Below are 14,002 nucleotides of genomic sequence, written 5' to 3'. Positions count from 1 at the left end.
GGTTCTGCAGCGAGGGGCACTTGAAATTTACGGACATCCTCTTTAAATTTCTGTAACATTTACAGGAAACATTTCTAGTGTAGGAAATGTTTTAAAGACAGTAATGTGACAATAAAAAAGAAGCTAGAATGTTGTAAAGCAGATGACTTATGTGAAATTATAGTTTATAAAACGGCGAATATTACGTGCGGATGATTTAAGCGTGTTTTGGAGAAAGACGGCTGCTTAACTGCAGTAGAGACAGTGTGTCTGCGGGTCTGTATGAGTGAGGGTTTGTTTTGGGTTCTTTAGTATCACCCCCTACCCCACCCTGAGTGGTCACCTCTCACCCTGAGGGCCTTGCTCAGACTTCAGTAAAACAAATGAAGTAAAGTGTATCTGGTCTTTGGTTCAGTGAGTGTAGACACATTCATAAACTGAATAATAGAATAATAGAAGCTGGGCTGTGTGTCTCAACAGGGCCTGTTTACAGTTTCTATAACTACTGAAACAGGAGCAGCTCGGCTAACAGAGGCTATGGTCAGAAACAGGTTACTCAACCTCGAAGAAACAGCAGAGTACAGGTCGGTCTTCCAAAAATCTTACAGAGCTGAAGAGGCTACTACCTCCTGTCAGACACTGTTAGCTAGTTTTGACTGAGCTGGTCTGGGGGCGTTTCTGTGTTTCCAGCTGGTGGTTTCTCTCAGTTTCTCTCTCCAGATGCTGTTTTGACCTAAAGTAGTTAGATATTGTGACCTGCAGGGGCAATGTCTGCTAAAATACCCCGACCTGGGGCTTCTGTTACCCCTCCTGAACCCGAAAAACAGTCTTCTACAGCTACCGCAGGAAAACACCGAGATAAACGTGAAGAAGGAAAGGAATATCCTCCTGTTGAGGGATTATATCCAGTCAGTAGCTGTATTTCTGCAGAAGAGGCGGTGAACCAGAGTGTCCAGCAGGGGGCGCTGGATCCACACATTACCACATGTGTCTGTCAGAGTCTCAGAACACACGGGTTACCACAGGAGGTCAGTATGTGCAGCTTTTTACCATAGCTGTTAAAATGAAATACAGGGTTAAAGTTAAAAAAAAAAACTGCTCGGTATTGCGAGTATTAAGTTTTATAAAGGAATGCTTCCTTTTTTCTGCATCTTTTTGATAAACACCACAATAGACATTAAAAAAAACATTAAATTTAATTTAATTACATAAAAAAAGACATTAAAAACATTAAATGATATGAAAATGGCTTAAAGGTACAACTAATCGAGGCAGAATGCATTTTGCTCTTTTATATAAAAATAACACCTCAGAGTATCTAATAACAAGTTATACTGTTTGTTTAATGTGTTTTCCAGTCACTGTTTTATAACTATCTTCAGATGGAATGGTTGCAGCAGTATATTGCCTCAAATTTGTGAAATGTACCCCTGAATATTGTCTGTTTCTCTTTGTTCAGCATGCGCATGTGTTACAGCTGCAGATACAGCAGATGCAGAAAGTTATTCGCGATCAGCAGAATGCATTACTGTCCTTCTTGAGTCCAGGTAGGTCAGAAAGAGGTCATGTCACTCAAGCATTTACACATAATGAGTAATGAGCAAATGAGACAGTTATTAAGAAATACTCACCTTACAATGCTGCGTAACATCTGTGTACAGACACTGTGGAAGGTACAAGATGTTAAAGAGTCAGCAGTATCGTTCCAAAATAATCAAGTTTATTTTAAGGACTTCACACAAACAGACCACACACACTCACATACACTGTAAGCCGGGTTAAAATGATGCATTATACCATTAAAGGTCAGTGTAACATTCCCCCCAAAAATGTGGATCAGTGGGGATTATGAATCTTGGTAGACTGAAAACGTTCTGCTATAGGGAGTTATTTTAGTTTTAGATTCCTGCTTTTCAAAACAAGCTATTTTTGATATTGTACCTTTAAGACTGATAGTTTATAGTTAAAGAGACACCCTTTTTAATTAGTAAAGAGCCACATATGAGCCTGAAGCCCTATCCGAACGGGATTAGTTTCTCTGGTGGTCCTGGGGTAATTTCCTCTTTTATGGGGGGTCCTCTTTGATTTTATTTTTGTCTGGAACGACTATGGATCCACATCTCTGAGTTTCGTCACCTCACGCTTAGTAAAACAGCTATTTGTCCACTGCTACACACCAAGGCATGAAGCAAAGCATCAACTGGAGCATGCCGTTGCTATCCAATGAAAAACACTTCAAAATCTCCATTTTTGTCTATTTTTAGTTTACTACATAATTTGAACAGACCAACCGTCGCTTACACTGTGCTAATTGTGTACAATTTCTTGATGAACAGACCGAAGGAAACTCTTCAAAATTACCTGAAATCAATTATTTTTTTATATTGACTTCCATTGAAAGTTTAGAAGGTTTTTTGTAAAGTTGCTGTTTTGGAGAGTGTTTTTCATTGGACAACGACGATGTGCTCTTTGGTATGAGGGAGCTTTATCCAGTATAGTACATTAGGAATGAGTTACAGTGGCAGAACGGGTCATCTATCTAGTGCCTCAACGACCTTACTAAAGCTGTTGTGGCTGAATGCTATTAAATCCTCACAGCTGTGTTTCATCTTGTTAAGCAGTTAGTGTTAGTGTTAAGCCTTTCCAGAATTAACAGTCACGTCTTCACTTTAGTTGTAAATAGGTGGAGCTGATCTGCCGTTGGTTAAATATGCAGACATACCATGTGTAAAAAGTGTTGGATTCCCAGCAGGCAAGCCAAAAGTCATGGGATATCAGTATGTAATTTTTATAAATACGCACATGTTAAGTAAAACAAAGACAAAGAAGTTTTGTGCAACATTTAGTGAAGCTGAAATGTCAAAGTTAACTCTGTTCCACTCAGTAACATATATGTGAACAAACCTGAAACTCCACTCTTAGCCAGTTTATATAAAAAAGTGATCTCACAGCTCTATAGAGGTTTTATTGTATTACTAGAAATTCTTTATACAGTGTACAAATTTGAGAACATATTTGAATGTATGAATATTTTAAAACAGGATAAATTAAACACCCACGAAAAACCCATAATGTGTTTTGAACTCAACTAAAAAAAAATCTATTTTATGTCAAATTAAATATTTCCAATATTTCCACATATACATTTAAATGGTGTTTTTAAGTTAAATCAGTTTCTAATAATTAAGTTTTGTCTGTTGTCTTTTGTCAGCTCTTTTTCTGTTGGCTTCTTGCACAATCTGTTTGCATAATGGGCGTACCCCCCAGTTTCTGACACCCACCATCAGTGTGTAGTCATTCTCCCCACACTACCTTAAACACACGTGTGAATCAAATATATTTAGATTAACTGCCTGGGCTCTATATTGTAGGCTGTGATTGCAAGCATTCTTTTATGATCTGTTGACTCTTCTTTGGCTGTGTGTTTTACTTTTCACCTTATAGCATTTTATTTCTTTATCTAGCTTTCTATAAATATGTCAAATGTTTAAATAATAATGTAATTAAATTCGAGACTAAATTTGAACCTTTTTTTAATTGAAACGACAAAAAAAAAAAACAATTTTACATATAATTAACTCGAATTGTCCGTAAGCATTACTTTACCATTTTTAAAGCATCCGGTTTCCTTTAAATAATGTAAGTAAATTCAGCTCATCCAGGTTTACAGTGTATTCACATAGTACAATTTTCTAGAGACCTAACATAGTGAAAGACCAACAGAAAGAGCAACAATTTATGTCAGTTTTATCTTTTCTTGTTAAGTTACTTAGGACTGATTCTGGATTCTCTCCTTATGTCTGCTTTGAACTTTTTTTTCTAGTGATAGAGAACTAATACTGTTTCTCTACACAAAGGATTTCATTGCAGTAATAATCTAACCCAGATAGTAAAAGGACATTGAATCATTGTTCATGAATGTGCCATTACTACCATTTGCTGCTATTATATTTGTTTTCATTAAACAACCCTTTGGTGTAAAACAGTATTGATTTCTTCAAAAATAAGCAGTTAATTAATGCCACTTTGTGTAAGACTCTGCCCAGTCTTAATTATTTTTATTGTATTGTATTTATTTTATAAATATTTAGGACAGATTATTAATCTATTGGTATATGTTTATTTTCTTAATATTTTGGACAGAGCAATTCAGTGCTAATATAATTTTTACTGTTGGGCAAATCTAAGATGCATTGATTTAAGAAGAACATATTTATCAACCTTGGAGACTCCCACCCCATGTAAATCCTTGCATGACTGACTTTAATTAAAGTAAGCTTCATGAAGAGACTTGCTGCATACATGACTCAGTCGAGACCCAATTATTGAAATGAGTTTCAGGGAGGAATGAAAGCTTGCCACAGAAACTGAAAACCTCACACAGCTTCAGTGAAATAATGTTACCATCTATTTTCACAAAAATACAAATCAATACACATTTGTTTAAATTGTGTTTGCTGTTAAAGTAGACTCTGTCCAGTTCTACTGTCCAGTTCAGGTGCAGTCAGACAGGGGTGTCTCCTTTCTGTTTCAGGATTGATGTTATCCCACGTTTTCTCAACTCAGCGCCAGAGTCATTCACCTGGAAGGCATCCTGAAACAGATCCAAACTCTCACTGTGTGCTGGATTCCAGTAAAGATTCCTCCCCCACGGGGCATACTGGAGTTAAATTGGAGTCAGGAGAAGTAGCCTGTGCTGAGCTTCAGTCATCACACCAAACTAGTAGGATCTAGGTCTTATCAATGATGTTCATTTTAATGACATTTTAATTTTTAAATGCTGTATATTTTATAATCTTTACAGTTACAGTATTGCTCATTCACTCACAGGCAATATCAGCTCTTTCTGCATATCAGCTCTTGCTTCTTCTTGTTGAAATTTGCCCTGGGGTCTTTTAGATCTGCAGCCGTTTGGTGCGGTCTGAATAGAATGCTAAGCGCTGAGCAAACACGGTGCTGGCTGAGAAGTGGGCTGTTCCACATATTTCTGGGCCCTGTGCAAATGAAATCTCTGTAGGCACCCCTCCCAGCTTTAGAAAATGTTCAAATCTAGTGACAGTGGTTCTACAATGCTCCAAAAAGCAGGAATGCGAGGAGGTGGAGTATATGCACTCTAAAAAACAGAGGTACGATATGAGTACTTTTTTGTACTCAAAGGTACACTCTTCATAATTGTACCTTCAAAGGTACAATATTGGTCTTTACAGGGTCAGATTTGTTCCTTCTGAAGTACAAAGTAATTTCTAACAGAAATAAGTACAAATTTGTACCATTTAACCAGCCAAAGGGTACATTCAGTATTCTGTATCACTGTACTAATAAACAAGATATATTTTAATTGCACATTTTTTATTTTAAAGCCAGACAATTTTCGATCAAGTTTTTGAGCCATATTCAGTTGATATTAACGATTCTAATCTTTTTAATCTTTACTGGCACAAAAAAAACATGGGTACAAAAAAGGACTTTCACTAAAAGGTACTTTTTTGTACCTCAATATAAGGTACAGCCCCAGCGACAAGCTTTGTACCCTTTTAAGTACAAATCTGTACTTACTTTTCTTAGAGTGTGTGACACTAATACATTTCGAATTTTAAAATTATTCATCAAAGAAATTTTAAAACCCACGGAAATAGCATAAGCATGCTTTGCACACTGTTATTTCATTGCAAATGCTGAGGAAGCTTTACAAATGCTAGCAAAAATACCTATTGACCTCATTAGAAACTGTATTTCAAATATTTATTTTGTGTCACACAGTGAGGGCAGATCCAGGGTTGTTTATTTTCTTATGCAATTCAGCTAATGTTAGCATAGTGGTAAGATCTTATGCCATTGACGTGGCCAACCCGCCTAGTTTAGATTAGTTACAACAACATAGTTCAGCTCAGTAGAGCAGCAGTTTAAACAGGGCTCTGCATTTTGTAGATAAACACTGTAGTTGTCTGTTGAAAATAGTTCATGGTTTTTCCCAAGAAACTGAGAAAAAGACATGCTTTTGTTCTTACATCAGAACACAAGAACACAGTGTTTATTTAGAGTTAGCAACAGTTATGAAATAACACATTTGTGGGTGGAAAATGTATTGGCCAATTCCAGGAGTCCTCCAGCTGAAGCACTGTTGCATTTTGTCCCAGTGGAGCAAAGAATCAACCCTGCCACCCATCTGTTTCAGTCAGAATGTAGCCAAATGTGTTCAAACTTGAATCCCAGTGTTTTACCGGGCACAGCACTCTGTGAAGAAACATGGCTCATTTCCTAATATTTACAATTCTTAGAATTTATAAATAATATCAAACAAAAATATATAAAAAAAACATTTACCACAAAATCTACAGTACATAGTTTTTTTTTTTACAAGAGTATAAAATGAAAGACAAAACAATGCAAATACAACAGTCTCTTAAGTTCCTTGTGGTCTTATTATGTATAGTATGTACATCTCTACATTTAACTCTTAAAAAATGTACAGAAACCTGTGGTTATTCAAGATGCCACTGCTAGTAATGCTAGTAATACAGTTCACACAAATGATAACAATTGAGCCACATATTGACTCAGTGCTTTCTATCTGTGGGATATATTTCTTATCATATACATAAATTACAATTGTAGGATTATTAAATAGAATTGAATTAAAAGTTCTGTTGTTGTAAAGGTAGTTAACATGTTTAAAACTGTTTTTGTTCAAGTTTCTTACAATTTATAGTTATTACATTCAATAATTTTGTAAAAATATTTCACGCTTTCATTCATTTTCTGAATCTGTTTCTTTCACTAGACAGGGAAGATAGGTTGATAGATATACATTTTTGAACTTTGTGCTGCTCAGACAGTACACAATTGGGTCCAGCAGGCAATCCAAATAGGAAAGGCACATAAGGCCGTCGTACACCTGCACTGCGATTTCCTCCGCTCGAAGTACCTGCCTCCCTCTCATGATCAGCAGCACCATTCTCGATATGGCAGACGGCAAAAAACAAACAGAAAAGACCAGCATGACTGAGATCACCAGGAACACTGCCCTTCGCAGCTTGGTCCTGTCACCCACCGACTTCATCTTCAGCCTGTTGATGATGCGTACGGTGCAATAGACGAGGACAGCGAAAGGGATCAGGACCTGGCTGAAGAACACCACCTCCCTGAGGATGTCGATGACAACTTTGTCCTCCATGCCCTCATCAGTGTTGCAGCACTCAAAGGTCTTCAGCATGGTTGGTATGGTCATAGGGAGCAGAAAGGCCCAGATCAGACAGGAGATGATAACGGATCGTTTCAGAACCTTTAGGGGGTTCTTTATCCCCGGATGCACCACGCTGAAGTACCGGTTGATGGAAACAACTGTCAGAAAGGCAATGCTGGCTCCTCGGTTAAGGAACAGCAAGAAGAGAACAGCTCTACATGTGACATTATTTTCACTGCGTCTCTCACCCTTGCGAAAGCTGTCCGCCCTCACTAGCAAACATATGAGCAGCAGGATGTCGGCCAGCACAAGATTAAACAAGAAAATGTTGTTGCTCTTAGATTTCCAGAATTTGAGTTTGAAGATGAAGACGTACATCACCGAAATGTTTAAAGGAAGAGCCAGGATAAACTCCACTATCATCACAGAGAAGTAGAACATGTACAAATCCGGGTTTCTGGCTGTACAGTTGTCACTCGGGTGTATTGCTTCCATTGTCCACTTGGAGCTCCAAAGTCTGTCCTTGTGTAGAATTAAATGGTCCAGGAGTTGTAAAATGTAAGCAGTTGTTATTCCAAACTCAACAAAAAGCAAAAAATATCCTTAAATCCTTTGAAAAGCAGCATGCATAGTGTTCAGTCTCTCCCAAGCTGTGTGTGGAGCTTGCTGGCTGTGGAGTGCTTCAGAGTGCTGCTGTTTTAAGTTGCTCAGACTTGTTGGCTGAGCACTTCCCATGCCTGAGGAGGCACGTCACAACAGGCTCAAGAGATATGCAGCTTGTCCTACCCAAGAATGACCAAAGCCAAAACACCATGGAAAAATGTCATCATCATCTTCACCAGCTACTACTGGCCGTGTCATGTTTGTCATCTTTTGAGACAACCTAACTTTTTTTCTCCTGATCCTCTTTCAGCTGGTTCTTTGGGGATTTTCTTTTCACAGTAACAGTAGATGATGTGTTTACGATTGTGCAATAAAGATCAAGTGGAGAGATAAAGACATTTACACAGTGTAAATGCTTCATTTGTCAATGCACATGAAGTACAGTTATTTAAAATGACAGATATGTGTTTGGGCAAGAAATCAATGAGAGGCAGGAATGTTAATAATGTTTTCTGGCTTGTTTTTAGGTATTACAGTTAGATGATTAATGAATATGATAAGACTTTTTCTACAGTTTTTCTTTTTTTTTAAACATTAGGAAACATATTCCAAACAAACTTACTATAGATCTATTTTTTTGTCTTTCATTATATACTATTTTTGGATTCCCTACATCAGTACATCAGTTACCAGTTCAGACGAGTCTAAGCTTGTTTGGAACTTAAAAAGAATGATTCACATCCAGACATGAGTATTTGACCCCTTCTCCTGCTTTATTGCTCCTCTTAGATGTTTAAACTTAAGAACACAACAAGCTGTAAATTTGGGCAACCTAATAAAAGCTATAAATTTAGGAGAAAACAATTCACACAAAAAATATATACAAAAACGTATTCTGTCTGGTTTCTAATTGAGATAAGAAAAAAGGAAAAGTTCATACTTTGATAAAATTATTCATGTGTGCAGATTTGTAATCTTTTGCACAGTTAACTGTAGCACATCATTTAAAAAGACAGTTTTTTTCCTGTGTTTTAGCTTGCATGCCCTGGAAGCCTGTCAGAACAAAGCAGAGAAGCTTATCTCCTGTCAAAGAGGAGTGCTTAGAGCCTGTGGAGGAGCAGTGCTCTGTCAGCCCCTTTGGAGTCAGGACAAAACTGCCAGCAAACCCAGAGGAAAGGTCATGCACACCAAAATAAACAATATGACCAAGAAATACGTGAATGTTGCCTATTAAAGTTTGTAATAACTATACTATGTAAATAATTGTACATATGGTATTAATAAAATAATAGTTTTATTTTGATAGACTTCTGTTGTGCCTGTTCAAAAGAAAATATACACTTCAAAAACATTAACTTTACAGTAGAAGCTTATCATTTCCTAACTTTCAATGTAAGATAATGTAAATAATTTTGAAGCATTTCAGTAGTTTAGACATAATGAAATGTTAATAAAGGAAATGTTATGAAGGACAGCTACTGTGTTCAAAAATTAGACATGCGTGTTTTTGGAGGCTCAAAATCTTATCTGATGAAGCTTGGTTCATTTTAAGCAGTAGAACCTTCCACAAGCTTTAAGACCATGGTTAGGCCTAGGATAAGAGAAATCTTGGCCAGTTCATTATGTAGCCAATGCTATAAAGTAAATAAGGAATGAGTTAAGAAGTAAACTATTTCAATCGCAGCTTAGGTTAAAATTAGGGATACTATAAAACTGTAATCGTTGTCCACTGAAAACATAAAAACTTAAAATGAATATATATATTTTTCTTTTATTCAGACCCATTCGTCCAGGACTAAAAGAGAAAGAGAAAACTTTTGAAGATCTTGTTGAAGAGCAGCTCAAAGTGAATAAAGAAGTTCCAGGAGGTGATAAACAGGTATATACTTTATTTAAAGGTGTGATCTTTACCTCTTAGGTTCACACACCGTTAGAACACTGACAGATTTTATGTTGAATTTTATGTGATATAAAACGAGTACAACATTTTCACATTTAAAATACACATATTTACAACAATATCGTTTTTTGTCTTTTAGTTTGTATAAAACATAATGGAGACTTAGTTAAAACTTGTTCATCCCGTTGATTACCTTGATTAGGCATAGGAATAATTACTCAGTGCTGGGAATTGAATCCATGACATTCCCATGGCTGACTCATCTCTCTTATCTCTATGCTGCCGGTCACCACAAAGGTTCCTGCTGCCAACATTCTCCAGTAATCCACCACTGTGCCACCACATAATGGATCAGTAGAGGACTACTGGAGAATGTTAGCAATGTTGGCAACAACCCAATTAGAGCAACAGGTTATTGATGACAGGGTTGTGGGTTTGATTCCCGGATTCAAAAACCTGCTGCTGTTGGGCTCTTGAGCAAGACTTTTAGCCCTCATTGGCTGTCCACTGCTCTATGCATGTGTGCTTACTGTCCACTGTGTGTGTTTGCGCATGCGCATACTCTGCAGAATGCAGTCAAACGCTTACACACTATATTGCACACTATATTGGAACTGCCGCTGTTAAAGCAGAGAAAATGTTCATGCTCATTATGTGCCTTATTGCATTGCTAAAAGTGTTTTTTAAGAACAAAAGCTAAACAGTTAGTGAAATATTGCTCCATCTCATCACTCATTGAGAGTATGCATACCGTATTTTTCGCACTATAAGGCGCATTTAAAACCCTTTAATTTTCCCAAAAATAGTCAGTGCACCTTATAATCCAGTAGAGCAGTAGCCACTCCTTTGGAGTGCAGTGTTATTCAGGAGTTTCAGTTTGGTTCTCCAGCACTGGGGCTGGAGTAGCATTAGCATTAGCCGCTAAACACTATTTCCATGTTCACAGGTGAGTATTATCGGCCTGTAGCCTGCTGCTAACCCCGGTTAGCACTGCTGGAGCAACATTAGCATAACCCACTTACAGTTAGTCGCTAATGCTAATGTTCCAGCTTTAGTACTGGAACAATTTGGGAATCTAAGCTTACTGTAAATAAACAGAAGCACTTTACTCACCAGGGCTCTCAAGTTTTGAAGTTTGGTGGGAGTGAGATTGGCGGGGGGGCGGGGGGGGATAGTGGTGGGTGCGTGCAGTTCTTTTTCAGTTGTAACAAAGTAGGTGGGGTGGGGGGGGTTGGATGTGTGCTGTTCGTCTTCAGTTGTTCAACACGGGGGTGGGTTGGTGGGTGTGCGCGCAGTTCTTCAGTTGTTCACCGACGTGTGTTTCAGAACTTTTGAATCGGGCAGTTCTTCGTGCCTGACACTCTGGCTGAAACTCCACCCTCTTTGACTAGGTCTGCCTAAAAACAGAGCGATCTATATTCTGATTGGCTCAACGAGAGTACATTATAATATACAGCCGATGGATTGGCAAGCGTGAGAAATACCATGTGTGGCGTGTGAGCGTGTGAACTCGCTGAGATGCGTGTGTCACATGCTCAAAGCGTGAGACTTGAGAACACTGTTACTCATCCAAATAAATAGTTTTCAGGAGAGAAATCTTTGTGGATTAACATCCAGCGCTCGTTTGCTCGTTTGTCAGTGTTTGTTTTGTTTACTTAGCTTAGCTTTACTTAACTTAGTTAGTATTTGGAGGCACTGTTTTCTTTAAAAACAGAAAATGTTACATTATATTGATCAATGATCTGTATTTCAAATTAGCTGTTTTTCTGAAAATATTTTGTTTCCTGTTGATGTTTTATATTGTATATGCAAACAAATAAAATATGTGTGTATTCACTGTACAGATTGGTAATAGAGGTTACATTACATCTGTATGTCCAACACAATTATGGTAAATATAGTTTTCTTGTCGTCTTGTTTCGTCTATTATTAGGAGAAATGATCCAGGGTTTAAAAGGTCATGGGTTCAGATCCCTGCTCTGACAGTTTCAGGTGTCTTATTTAAGCACATAAAGAACCCTAAAGCAATCATCAGTTATATGTGTTAATAGATCATCTGTAATTGTGCTGTGTCTCTCTGTCACAGATCAGAATTGAGGTCAGTGGGACGGAGAAAAGGAGTTTTCTTCGTAAAGGGGATGGCAGATCTAGATTTTGGAAAAGCCGGGACAGCATTCAGAAAACCCAGCCTGAGTCCAGAAGCCAGCAGATCAAGGACATGACCTCTGCTGAACTGCAAGAAAACTCTGCTTCTTCTATACAGCATGGCACAGTAGACAGATTGAGGATTCCAGCATTGATCGATTCCTTGATAAACTCAAAAGGGGAAGAAAGATACTCCAAAGATCAAAGATCTGCAGTGAAACAACCTTCAAACCACAATCTTCCTATACATGAAACAAAGTACAAAGTTCAGAGGCCTGATGATATAAATCCATCAAATGATAAGAAGAGGAGTCTCCCTATGTCTCACACTTCAGATCTTAAAAGCAGCTTTTCACAGGAAAGTGAAGATCCCTCCAAAGAACCAAAAAGAAGTAGCATGTTCCAAAATAAAATACTCAGTCGAAGCTCTGCTACAAATTCAGACAGCAAAGGTGACCATAGAGTGTGTTCAAATGAAAAAAGAGTCAGCTTTAAGAAGATTAATGACCGCATTGTCAGAGTGTGTGATCATTCACACAATGTACTGGATAATCCAACTGTCAGTGCCGAACCAAGCATGCACGAGTTAAGCCTGACTGCTGAAATGATGCAGTTGCTGCTTAGTAGAGATTCTAGCGACAGCATTAGTGATGATGATCTTGATGATGATGATGATGATGATGAAGCCCAGTCTCAATCTCTAAAACCTGAAACACCCATGAATTCATCAAAACCAAATTATGACAGTCAGATTCAGTATTTATCTGATGAGGATTATGCCAGCGATGCCCCAAGTGAGACTGGGGATTGTCCATTGGACCGAGACAGAGCTCTCCACTTCATCTCAGCTCATTTTCCCAGCTCATCTGGTTCTGAGGAGCTCAGTGATTCTGAACTCCAGTGTATACACTGCTCTGAGTCTGATAATATCACAGTAACACCAAGAAGATCTGTTTCACCAAGAAGTAAAACAGCAACAGATTCCACTGGCGATTCCTCAAACCTCCTCACTAAGATTTTCCCCCAGATAAAATCTGCCAGAAAAGAGAAAGCAGAGAGAGAACACTGGGACAAAGCCTTTAATACTCAGCACTCAAATGGTGAGAAATGTTTGTCTTTATGAAACACTGTGGTCACATTTTATTTTAAAGGTCACCTATATACAAATGGTCAAATTGTGAAGAAGGGGTGCAGAAGTTAATATAAATAGCTATGGTGTCAGAATCTTACTAAATCAATTTTAAAATAAAAAGTGTGTTAAAGACAATATTTAAACTGTTAAAATAAAGAATTATTTTTAAAGTGAAAAACGGAAAAATATTTTAGGCCTTCAAAGTACTCAATGCTAATAGACGTAGACGTTTGCATTTTTTCCTCAATGGCAGTCAGTTTTGATTCCACATATTTGATTGCATTCTTTATTATATAACAAAAAACGACATCTCAGCTAAGATAATTTGGCTTTGTGCAAATTGCTATTTAGGGCTGGACAATATGTAATACATTTATATTACAGTATATATCACAGTTTCAGTCAATATGTACAATAGTACAATAGTGGTATTAACAATATATAAGCCCCAGAAAAACTGCAGTCAAACGTCTAAAAAATGAATTTCATGGGGCGCCGAGTGGTCCAGCGTTCTAAAGCACTACCGCTTATGCAGCTTTGCCGTCAAGCCGCCGGCACTCAGAGGGAGCACAATTAGCCTTGCTCCCTCTGGGTGGGTAGATGGCACTCTCTTCCCACATCACACAACACAGGGCATCTGTAAGCTGATGTATCGGAGCCGAGCCGCTATGCTTGTGATGCTACTCTGCAATGCTGCATCAGCAGCAGCTCTGTGGCTGGCTTCACATGTATCGGAGGAAGTATATGTTCGCCTTCCTGGTGTGTTGGGGCATTACTAGTGATAGGGGGAGTTCTAATGGCTAATTGGGTTCTAAATGGGTAATTGGCTATGTAAATTGAGGAGAAAATGGGAAAAAATAAAATTATATAAAAAAAATGAATTTCATGTAATGCATCCAATATTGGCCATCAGTCAGTGACACATGCTGTGAATAATGTATATTAATATATAGATTAACAAACAAGATCAATATCTTTAAACCATATATGTTGGATCATCATTATAAAATTAAACATGTGTTTTTGGATGTTCACTATTACTGATGGTAGATTACACTAC

The 14,002-nt window shown here is 37.8% G+C and overlaps 2 protein-coding genes across 2 annotated transcripts in view; one reads left to right on the top strand and one right to left on the bottom strand.

The window, feature by feature from the left end:
- si:ch211-140l13.3 (centromere protein J) overlaps window positions 1–14,002 on the top strand; it is a 38,810-nt gene that overhangs the window by 1,972 nt on the left and 22,836 nt on the right. Inside the window, 7 exon segments of the mRNA XM_049484180.1 lie at window positions 460–563; window positions 742–1,007; window positions 1,439–1,526; window positions 4,514–4,702; window positions 8,801–8,942; window positions 9,545–9,644; window positions 11,752–12,910. Coding sequence (XP_049340137.1) covers window positions 747–1,007; window positions 1,439–1,526; window positions 4,514–4,702; window positions 8,801–8,942; window positions 9,545–9,644; window positions 11,752–12,910 — 1,939 coding nt within the window. The 5' untranslated portion in view covers window positions 460–563; window positions 742–746.
- Window positions 5,708–7,876, bottom strand: gpr31 (G protein-coupled receptor 31). Its single transcript, XM_007255364.4, has one exon. It carries the CDS (start codon window positions 7,655–7,657, stop codon window positions 6,728–6,730), a length of 930 nt encoding a protein of 309 aa, XP_007255426.3. The 5' UTR covers window positions 7,658–7,876; the 3' UTR covers window positions 5,708–6,727.

Source organism: Astyanax mexicanus, chromosome 1, assembly GCF_023375975.1.
Source record: "Astyanax mexicanus isolate ESR-SI-001 chromosome 1, AstMex3_surface, whole genome shotgun sequence".
NCBI classification, from domain to species: domain Eukaryota; kingdom Metazoa; phylum Chordata; class Actinopteri; order Characiformes; family Acestrorhamphidae; genus Astyanax; species Astyanax mexicanus.
The sequence above is the reverse complement of the archived record's forward strand: the minus strand, read 5'-3'. Positions and strand labels throughout refer to the sequence as shown.